Raw genomic sequence first — 11,947 nt, forward strand, 5'->3', positions numbered from 1 at the left:
TAAGTGCAGCTTGCAATAAAAATTTTATTCTCCTAGGTGGATCCTGCCCAAATGGATCATTTTTTAAGATATTTCAAATGTTAACCTCTTGAGGATATACGAATTCCACATGAGAAGGTGATTTCTCAAGTGGTTCTAATATATTAAACTTTTCATCCTCAATGTTTTCTGACGACTTCATCAATTCGACATCCTCATTATCACAATTATACGCGAGTGGATTATTATAAACTGTAAAGATCTCTGGTGTAACACCCTCATTTTCCTCATCATTATACCAAAGTGGATTAGTATAATAGGAAAAGATCTCTGGCGTATGATTAACTGGTTCTACCACTTCGACCTCGGAATCATAATGCTCATCATTTTTATTTCCATTTACCCCACGTTCATTTATATTTTTCATAGAGATTTCATATTCTTTTAATTCAGGAGGGTTATGTGAATTAATTTTTACAATTTCAATTTGCACCTCGTCCTCCTCATTAATTGTTTGGTCGTTTGAAACTTGTAAAATAGGGTTAGGATAATAAAATGGAGACTCAACCGATGAATCATCCGATTGTCTTTTCGAAAGAATAGTAAACAAACGATCCATTTCTCTTTTTAGATTTTGAATAGATGCTTGATTTTGTTGGCATTGTTGATTTAGTAATTCCCTAGTTTCGGTTTGACTTTCAATAAAACTCATCATAATATTTTGAAATTTATACGAGAAATTTTCTTCATTTTGAGTTTGTTGAAAATTTTGTGGTATTTGGTCAGAAGATTGGTATTGTTGATAATTTTGTGAAGAGTCGTAATAAGGTTGGTTTAGATAATAAAAATCTGGATTCGAGTTATTCTCTTGATATTCATTCCATTTATAGTTCATGGTTTCATAACTCTCCATTTGATCCATGGAAATATGATAACCACATTCCCAAGTTAAATGGTAACCTCCACAATTTTCACAAATATATGTAGTTTCGACCCTATTAAACATAGATGAATCGCACCAATTATCATCAAAACTTGTTTGAGAGTATTGATTAAATTGTTGGGCATTAAAAAGATTTTCCATGGTCATATTCTCAAAATCATCCATATTACAGTATGACTGGAACCTAGTTAAAATTTAAAAAGAACAAAGAGAAAAATAAAACAGAACTTTCGTAGGAAAATAAATCCCGACGAAAGGATCAAATAACTAAAAGTAATTAAATTCCTGAATGAACAATTTCTCCCCGGCAGCGGCGCCAAAAAGTTGATGCGTTGAAACAGTACCTTTATTTATGAACGGATTTGAGTTATTTTGTTACACGAATTGATTTATTGTATATATGGTATTTTAATGAATTTAGGTTAGTTTCAAACATATATAGGCAACTAGTCCTATCCGTGTAGTTTAGTTTGTTGGTAAATCCGGTTCGTTCCACAGGGAGAATGGAGTTCAAGAGATTAAATTACCGATAGTTAATCTAGTAGAAAAGGGAAGTAATAATAAAAAGATTTAATTAAAACTTGGAATTTAAACTAAAATCGTAACAGTATTGTATCTACACTTACGCATTTCGTGTACGTATATACGGGTTTCGCGTATACTTTTAAATATACGCGGTTCGTGTGAAACTATACGCGATCCGCGTATGGTTTATTCGATGTGACAAAACAGTCTGGTTCAACCGAAGTTAATTGATTTATATTTTCAATTTTAACTATATAATAATACGTAAATGAATAATAATAATAATTATTTGCAATATATAAATGAGAGTGTTCACTTAAATGTTTCACCTCTAGATCCATGGATTGATTTAAAGTTAAGCTCTATTAAAAGGTTTTAGTATAAACTTAATATTTTTCTTTCGAATAAATAAAGGTTTAACTAGCTAAATTAAATCTCATTTTCATTTGAACTTATTTAGGTAGTTTACTATTTCTTAAATATTTAAATTGAGACCCAATCTAGTTTTGACTTTCGCCAAAACTCAAATCATAACGGTTTCCCTTTTTACAATTTCACTTTTATGTAGCTAATGATATTACCCAAACCACCGAACCTTACTTTTTAATTTAGTGTTTGTAAATTAGTTATAAGTTCGTCTAGATCACTTTTAATGTTGAAGCTTAATTTATATAAATAAAAATAACTTTCGTTATTTTAATCTAACAAATTAAGTGACAAGTGTTAAATATCCGAATACATAATAATGGTTCTTTTAATTAAGCTCAATGTTAAAAATACTAAAGTTACATTTTAATTTTTTACAAATGATAACAATCCATTTTACTAGGGCTCTACATCTAAGCAAACACTATGGGAATTTACTAACTAATCATGATAATGATACGGGAGTAAAAATAATAATACATAAACATAAACATAATAATAAGTAACAATGACAATAATAAAAATGGAAGTAACAAACTTACAAAAGGTCTTCAATTTAATGATTACAAATGGTAGAAAATGAAAATGAAAGCACCCTTGCACTCGCACAATAATACCCTTAATCACGAACAATACACCCTTAATATTGAAACTATCCTAATTATTGAATCTTAAAATTAATTGGAACTGAAATAAAATTATACGGAGTAATTGAAAATAATGAGTTGGAAAATAGACAGTATGTATCTTAAAATTTTAATTATCCTACTCTACTCTATTGTCCTCCTCTGTGTACTTAGTACTCCGTATATAGCATTCAAATTCAGTAGTAGGTGAAGTTGGCTGTGTTTTCTCTGTAAAGTTGTAAAAGTAATAATAATTAAACATAAAGCAGCCGTCCATGTGAACTCTAATCTGAATCTCGTCCAAAACGTACGCTTTTCGCGTAGATGCGTACGCGTTTCGCGTAAGGTATATTCATGAAAGTTGTAGATTTTTGAGTTACGGATGTCTGGACACCTGATTCGCCTTTTTTCGAGTTCGTATGATTTAGTAATGATTTTTTCCGTGCAGGCGCGCTGATTTCATGATTTCAATCATTTTAACTTGTAGTCTTGAGGCGCGATGTTGTACTCTTTTGTTGCTCATTAGAAATCTTCATTTTATCTTTATTTTGATCTTTATATCATTGAAAATCCATAATAACATTTCATTCGACGCTTTGAACATTTTTACCAATTACAAACCGAAAACTACTCGAATACACATAAAATCATAACATTTGGGACTGATATTGCGACTAAGAATATGCATATATTAAGCAATATCAGTGGGTATGAAATACCCAAGTTTGTGTTAGTAGACTTTAATTCACTAGCTTTAGTGATTGAAGTTGAGTCTTGATCCTTAAGGGCGGTTTTGGTGAAAATGGGGCATTTAATGCATTAAGTCATTAAATGCACATAACTGAATTGTTGGTATTTTAGTCCAATTAGATATTGTGTTGATTGAAGTACTAACTTTGCTTTGAAGCTTGCGGAAGTATAAAACCGTCACCGAATCGTTAAGGTGAGTGGAATAATTATATGTGTAGGTATATAATGTATCTATTTGTTGTAGCGTGAGATGTGAAGTGTCGAGGTGCTAAGACACCACGTTTCACGTGACGAGTGAAGCATCGAGGTGTTAAGATGCCACTCGAGGTGAAGCATCGAGGTGTTAAGATGCCACCTAGGAGTGAAGTGTCGAGGTGTTAAGACGCCACTCCATAATAAAGGGTGAAGTGTCGAGGTGTTAAGACGCCACCCGAGGGTGAAGTATCGAGGTGTTAAGATGACACCCGGGGGTTAGTGATACGAGGTGCTAAGTACACTAATGGATGTTGTGAACTCCGATGGCCTTTCGCGGGCGCCATTCCCTTGTACGATTGGTTAACCATGGTTATTTGTGTTGTAAGCGAAGGCTTATTATATTGTTCGAGTTATATATAATTATGCGATTGTTATGCTAGCTTGTGGTATTGGAGGTTGGTAGCCTCGTATTGATGATAAGCTAATTGTGTTGCTAACATGTATTTCGGTATGTGTATTTGAGTGTTTGCAAGTAGGTATATTATATATGTATGTGTATAATTATTGCATTCACTAAGCTTTAGCTTACCCTCTCGTTGTTCATCCTTTTAGATGCAGGTGCGGATAGGGAAAAAGGGGTTGTTGGGCACTAGGTGTCCTTTGATGATGTTTCGTTGGAGCTTTTGGAAGTTGGCCTAACGTTTTGGATAGTTTAGTCCCAAACCATGCTCGAAGTGTCGTTTGGATTATAAACTATCATTTGTAGTGGGTCGAACTTGTATTGAACTAAATTAATGGCATTCGTGCCTTGTAAACATTTAAATTGTGGTACGTTTTAAATGGCGCTTGTGGAATGGTCTACATATTTAATTGGCGCGTAAATGTGTATTAATAAAAAAAAAAAATTATCGTAAGGATTACGGGTTGGGTTGTTTCACAATATTTGAAACATTATGTACAACCTTATGGTAAAACACCCTCAGGACCATATGTACAATATTTGAAGCATTATGTACAACTTTATGATAAAATATTCACATGACCATATGTATAAGTTTTAAAACAAATTGTACAATCTTTTACAAATCACCTCATAAACACATGTACAAAATTTAAAGCATTTTGTACAACATTCATATAATAATTGTATTTTTATTTTTAAAAATTTATCAAGAGGCATGGCATTTGTTATTACTAATAATTATTATTAAAAATATAAACACTAAATTTTTAAACAAACTTTATTATTATTTATTATAATTATAATTATAATTATAGTTATTATATTATTATTATTATTCAAATATGGATGGATGCTTTTTACGAGATTAATTACGTTACATATGTATGCGAAATAAATGTCTCAATAAAAGGTTGTAATGTAGGCTTTTATGAGAAAGTTAAGTACATCAAAGTAGTTCATTTATTCTGACCAAGTTAAGTACATCAATATATTTGTTAAAAACAACGACAAGTTTCTTAGTATGAATTCGTTGTTCCACGGGTCATTAAACTAATTGACTTTAACATTTACATTCTCTTAATACCTAAAACATATTATTAAACTGTTTCATTTAAACAAATCCGTGATTTCACGGGTCATTTCAGTAGTGAATTTATATTTACGTAAATATACTTAAAACGCTATTGTTTAGGTAATATTTTTTTAATTAAGTCATACTAAAAATATATAGGACACACCTATCAAAAAAACATCTAGAAAAAGCACATGCATTGCTTTTCGATTTAAGTAGTGTCAAAAATTTCCTAGTCACAAGATTTCTAGAAAATACAAGTGGTGTTTTTCAAACATTGTTATTTTATGTTCATTCATTTTCTTTTTTAATATCTACATCTTGTCTATGTCAAGCATTATATTATAATTATAATTATATATTAATTTTACTTACATGCTAATTTTCAAAGTTAGCTACCATTCACTTACTATTCATCAAAAGCGATACATTTTGCGCTTTAATAACTTGTACGTTGTGCATAAGTTGTACTCACAAGGAGTACTGCACTATTCATCTACAGTAAATTTCTTTTTTTAAATTGTCTCTCTCATTCTCCGCTAAAAATTTTACTAAAGGACTACATAAGGACAGTGGCCCGTTTTTTTACCTAATTTTTTTCAAAAAACAAGACGATAAAGGCTTTTTTTCCCTTCTTTTTCCCTACAATGTTTCCTATACTTTCGCCAACGACGACTCCATCACATTGCCTAAAATGTAGCAACGCACCTCCAAACACTAGTTATTTCTATTCGAGTTTATTGATTTATTAATTTTATCTATTTAAAATATCACTCTCATCGCTTCACATGACAGCATGTCTACATTTATGTCTTTGTTGTTTGACAAAAAATTATTAAAGAATAAAAAAGTATTGCGATTATAACTAATATGTATGTTGTAATAATAATAAAATACTTATTAAATAAAATATAATTTACTACTTATTATTTATTTAAGCACAAAAAAATTATGAAATTGATTAAAAAAGGATAATGTAAATCACATAACATAGTTTTAAAGGGGTACTTTGAAGCATCGATTGTATGAATTGGGGCGATATTTTTTTTTAAATGCATGGTTATGTTAATATTTTTTAAAATGCATGGTTATGTTAATACACTAGGGGTGATCACTGACACTCAATAATCATGCTTGAAGCACGTGCTTATTTCGACATTTGAATATAGCGGACTTTCTTTGGAGGCTTCAAACAACTCAATTAATGTTCTAAAATAATCTCGTTGTTTGATTACAGCATAAACGACGCCAATCGGTCGACCTCATTTGATGTAGACGACAACCACTATGTAAAGGATGTTACATTGTCGATGATATTATCCGGACTGAGTGTATAGGTAAAGTTTTTTTTTTTTTTTTTTTTTTTTTTTTAATCCGACTCATCATAAACACACCATGTTCAAGATATTTCGAAAAAGTGCACGAATGATGTTGACCGTACAATTAGTGCACTTCAAAGTAGGTTTTTCGTTTTAAAAACTTCAACGATCGAGACTTGCTAGCGTAAACAAAATGGAAAGGCATAGTTTATACTTGTGTGATTCTGTACGATATGATTCTAGAGTATAAAGGGTTCACTATATGTTTATTAGAAGAGAGATGACTGTTAACCCGTTAAATAGGCTTCCTTGGAATCTTAGGCCTTGATAAAGGATCATAAATAAAAAAATTTAAAAATATGAGATAAGATGTGCATGACCAACAATGCGATAATTTCACTAAACACTTTTAGAGGCTTTCGTCAAACTATCAAGATAGTTATTAGTTGTGATCTTATTTATGTATATTTGAAATTTAGTTTTCACTTGAGTTGCTAAACTTTTGAAACTTTTTTTTTTTTTTTTTTTTTTTTTTTTGTTGTTGTTGTCATTTTTTAATTATTATTTTAATTCATATGAATTATTTTTCTGTCATTTTAATAGAAAAATCTTTAGAAAATATCATAGAAGGCCCCTCCTAATAATCCTCCTAGCAACTTATTTCAAAACGATCAATCCATCCACAAATGAAATGTGTTCTAAGTTCTACACTTTTACTCCTTCATCTCAAATTAATTATCTTGAAATATAAATTTGTATAAGAAAAATCATTACTTTACATTTGTACCACTTACATTTTAACTATATATATTTTTTGTTTTACACATATATATTAAAAGATATAAAGAAACTTTACTTCTTTTTAATTATCTATTTATAAAAATGAGCAACTAATTTTAAGTTAAGAACAACTTAATATAAAAAATAACTAATGGGACGACCTAATTTAGGACAACCTAAATTGTTCTAGATGAAAAATACTTCCGACGTATGAATGATAGTTGAATCGTCCTAGATCTCCTCCCGTTACGATCCGTCTCGTGCCACTGTTCTTTTATTCATTATGCACGCTACCTCTTTTTCAGGTCTGCTTTCGTGGTGATGTAGTTCTACTTTTAGTGTCTGATGATTTTTATGGGTGTGTGTTTGCAACTTTAAGATTTTGTTAGATGTAGTAATAGTGAATCGTGGTTCGGGTTAGGTAGTGAAATACCTATTTCCATTATGTTATAATCGGTTCTTGGTTTTTTCGGACCTTCACAAACTCTTCGACATTGTTTTATGAAGAGTCAGGTTGTTAGAGGCGTTTCTATTGTAGTTTCACGTGTTAGTTTTCAATAAATTTGTATGAACTTAATTTCAATATTGGGCCTCTTGTGTATATTGTGTTTTTTTTAATGAAATCGTTTGCTTTTCAAAAAAAAAAATAAAAAAAAAATCAATAGTTGCGTTAACTAGATTGTTTTATCTATTAATTAATATTAATATAACAAGTATTCGGGCCGGCCCGCTTCGCTGGGCCCAAGGTCGCTAGTCTGAAAAAAAAGGCTAACTTCAAGGTTCGAACCTGCGTCCCTTCAAATTTCAACAAACATCCTTACAAACTGATCTACATATTCATTTTGATAAATTTATAGTTTGTTTAACATATATCCCTTAAAATTAGAGGGTTGGTCAAAATTAAAAAGGTAGTCAAAAGAGGTGAAAGTTAACATAATGTAAAAATCAGGGGGGGGGGGGGGTTTAAGGTGACAAAATTGAAAAAAAGTTTCAAATAAATAGTTATATTTTTTTGTCCTTTTGTGTTTTCTATTTGAATATATGTATAATATGTTGCTGAACTTGCGGGCATAGCCCAATAGTTCTTCCCATGAACTTTGTGTCATGGGATAGGGATAGATCATGGGTTCGATCCTTAGGGATGACATGATTTTCTTTAAAACTAATTGAACACCTACAATGGTGGTATATATTTGACCATATAAGAAGGTTTTACCGGATTCGTTCACGGACCCCTACGAAACCACTGCCCGAATGGATGTGTTCCCGAGTACCATCGATCGAGTTCGAGTTTCCGCTCGAACAAATGTGCTACGTGCAAATGATAAGGGTCATTGAAAGAAAATTAATTACTGATGTCAAAAAAATCGTTCGTTCAAAAAAATATAATATGTTGCTCAATACCGAATCTCTGGTTTTTTACAAATAAAAAAAATAATGTAGTTTAAACATTGAAAAAAATGCTGGCAAACCATAAGAATCTTGACACGTAAACATACTCCATTTCGCGAGTACACATCACTTCTTATCTCCACCACCACGCGCTACCCTTTTTCTGTTCATTTGGTATTTTTCCCAATTTCTCACCAAATTTTATAACCACGCTCCATAACTTGTACCACATGCAAATAGTATTGTAAACCCTAAATCCCTCCAAAACCAAACCAAGACAAAAACGGTGTCGCTTCAATAAATGACAGACGACATCCACGTGTTCAGGTCCCTTCTTTCAACCTGAGCCACAAAACTCCACCATTTTCTCCTGATTTCTTAAAAAAATAAAAACTAAATTCAATTTCTGACGTGTCACCCCTCTTCTACCCTTTTTCCTCCCAATACAAAGTCTCACTTCATATCTTCCATTTTCACACAACACAACCCCCAAAAAAAAAAAAAAATTCACTCTCTTTTCCGTTCATCATTTTATCCCCAAATAATTCTTCTTCTCACTTTGAATTTTGTGTTTTGTGATTGTGATTTTATTCGGATATTTTCAGAACCCTAATTTTCACTTTTCCGGTGGTTTACAGAGTTCAGATTTGTAGATATATTGAAACCTATTTTTTTGTTGATTAGTTTGGATCCGGATATGAGTCTGTGATTTTCGGTGGTTATTTTTAATAAAATTGAAGAAGAGTTTGTGATGGTGTCTGAAAATATGCATGAGGTATGCTTAAACCTATAATTAGCTTATTATATTGTTAATTTTGTTATTGATATGTGTTGTCCTGATCATTTTAGGTATGTTAATCATCAATTTAATTAATTATTTAATTAAATAAATATTACAGAGAAATAAGTTTGCTATTTTATTTTATTGACTATAACAGTAATTAATAAGAGAGCAGTATACTTGTTTAATGAAGGTTTGACTAAGGTACAAAAAAATAGATGGAAGTATAGAGTAATTTAGATTAGTATTAATAAGTTCATGGAGGCTATTTAGTAAGCTAAAAATTAATCACTTTTAAGTTAAGATCCCAAATCTGTGTAGGAATCAAGTATTGCTATTGAATTTGATTAAAGATGTTAAATTGGAATAGGAATGAATTATTAGTGAAAGAAAAGGTTGATTTAGGTGTTAAAAATGTGCATCAGTTTAGTGTACTTTCAATGAAATTAATGAAAATCTGAAACTGTATATGGGTTAATTTGTAGATTATTGAAAATTAAGCAACTTTCAAACTGAAAAGTCCCATTTTCCATTTTCCTTATTTGATTATGATCTTGATGCTATGTTTTTCATAAATGTAGGATCATAGTGAAGGCTCCGTGTCGAATACTATCAAGAATGATCAATTTTCGTCAGCTGATGATTACGCTCCCAAGGTTTCTATGCTTCTATGACTCGAATGGGGAATAAATTATTACTGTTTTCTTAAAATTTGTGTTCTTATGTTGTTGATTTTGATGTCAAATAGGCTAGGAAACCGTATATCATCACGAAACAAAGGGAAAGGTGGACTGAGGAAGAACACAAGAAGTTTATTGAAGCATTAAGGATTCATGGTCGAGCTTGGCGTCGAATCGAAGGTATTTATGGTTTAAAGTTTTGACATTTTTACTAGTCATATAATGAATTTGGATGTTGAAATTAAACCAGTTAACTTTCTTATTTGCAGAACATGTGGGTACGAAAACTGCGGTTCAAATTAGAAGTCATGCCCAAAAATATTTCTCTAAGGTCTGCTTCTGTTACACTCGTGTCTCGTTTGTGTGATTGTTGGTCATAAACTACTGGTTTACTCATCTTTTTATGTTTGAATATGGTTAGGTGGTTCGTGAATCGACTAGTGGTGATGCAAGTGAGGTGAAACCAACCGAGATTCCGCCCCCTCGTCCGAAAAGGAAGCCGATGCACCCTTACCCTCGTAAGCTTTCGGTTCCATCTAAAACGGGTCATCACACGAGATCTACTTCACCGAATTCATCAGGGTATGATCAAGAAAACCAGTCCCCGACTTCGGTGTTATCAGCAGGTGGTTCAAACCTATTTGCTCTCGGTGATTCGTGTTCACCGAACACAGGGTCCTCCCCAGTCTCAGTTGAACCTGATCTCTCACCGGAACACGAAAATGTGTCTTCACCTCAGACGGTATTAATCTTGATTATCTATACTATATGGCTAAATGACATTGAGAAGTTAAGGATATTAGAAGTTTGACTTTTTATTTCTTTTGTAATATTTTAGAAACCGGAATCATTTGGTGAAGAAAAAGAAGGGTTTGCTAAAGAAAGTTCACCCGATAGTGGGTCGACCCAAAGTTTGAAGCTTTTTGGGCAGACAGTTGTGGTAACCGATACCCAGCAACAACCTTCCCTAAGTGATGTAAATCCGACTCCGCAAAACTTGATACCAATCAGTTCTTTACCTTGTGGACCACCCGTTTACTATATGCAGTTTCTTGATGAAAACTCTGGGCCTTCCACTTTAGTTGCACCATTGTGGGGTGTTTATGGTGGTATATCTTACCCATGGGTTCATCCGTGTAATCCAACGATACCCGCAAAGGAAAACGGGTCAGAAATGTTAAACGAGTGCTCGATAACCGGTTCAAACACAAGCGATACTGAAAGCGGCGTAAGAGGGAAAAAAAAGAAGCCTAAATTGGTGATAGGAAGCGAAAGGTCAGCATTTAAAAGGCAATATAGGGATAGTAATGAGAAGGCAGATAATAAGTGTATAAAAGGTTTTGTACCATATAAGCGATGTTTAGCGCAAAGGGAGGCTCATTTGGGTAGCGAAGAATGGGATGAACAAAGAGTGAGACTCTGTTTGTAGTCCTTTTTAAGGCATTGGGTCAGTGAATTGGTGTTTCTTTTTTGCAAATGAGATATAAAAATGGTTCTCTTTGTTTGTTACTACTTAATTTAACAAGGTGTTGGTGCAAAGGGGCTACTTAAGATGAGAAAGAAGTGTATAAAGGGAACATATGCACCGTTTTTTTTTTTGGGGTCTGTTGATTCTTAGATTTTGTTAATTACTGTAATGTAAAACATTTGTAGCTGGCTGTTGTGTACCTTGTGATTTATTGATCTCGTTCATTTGTTGATGGTTACCTGATTAAAAGACTCGATTAGTATTAGTTGGGTTACAATATCATTGGAATTTTTTAAAATTTTGGACTTTGGGCCTAATAGAAAGTTTGGTAGGCCAACAATTTGGGCTGCATATGTAACATCCGTTGGTACAATGAACAATCAACAAAAATACATATGATGGTATTGTCATTGATCATAACTATTTTTTTTCGTTATATTTGGTATCCATCGAATCCACAGGCATATGACAAACAAATAAAGCGAACATAATCTGTTTGCAAGAGTACCCCTTTGGTTTTAGTTTGGTATTAACAACAAAAAAAAAAA

At 32.2% G+C, this 11,947-nt stretch overlaps 1 protein-coding gene across 1 annotated transcript; it reads left to right on the forward strand.

The window, feature by feature from the left end:
- Positions 1-9,808: 9,808 nt before the first annotated feature.
- Positions 9,809-11,638, forward strand: LOC139858209 (protein REVEILLE 1-like). Its single transcript, XM_071847061.1, is given in 5 exon segments — positions 9,809-9,907; positions 10,000-10,111; positions 10,201-10,262; positions 10,353-10,673; positions 10,770-11,638. Coding segments are annotated over 5 exon segments (1,185 nt in total). The 3' UTR covers positions 11,361-11,638.
- The last annotated feature ends 309 nt before the right edge of the window (positions 11,639-11,947 follow it).

Source organism: Rutidosis leptorrhynchoides, chromosome 7 (assembly GCF_046630445.1).
Source record: "Rutidosis leptorrhynchoides isolate AG116_Rl617_1_P2 chromosome 7, CSIRO_AGI_Rlap_v1, whole genome shotgun sequence".
NCBI lineage: Eukaryota > Viridiplantae > Streptophyta > Magnoliopsida > Asterales > Asteraceae > Rutidosis > Rutidosis leptorrhynchoides.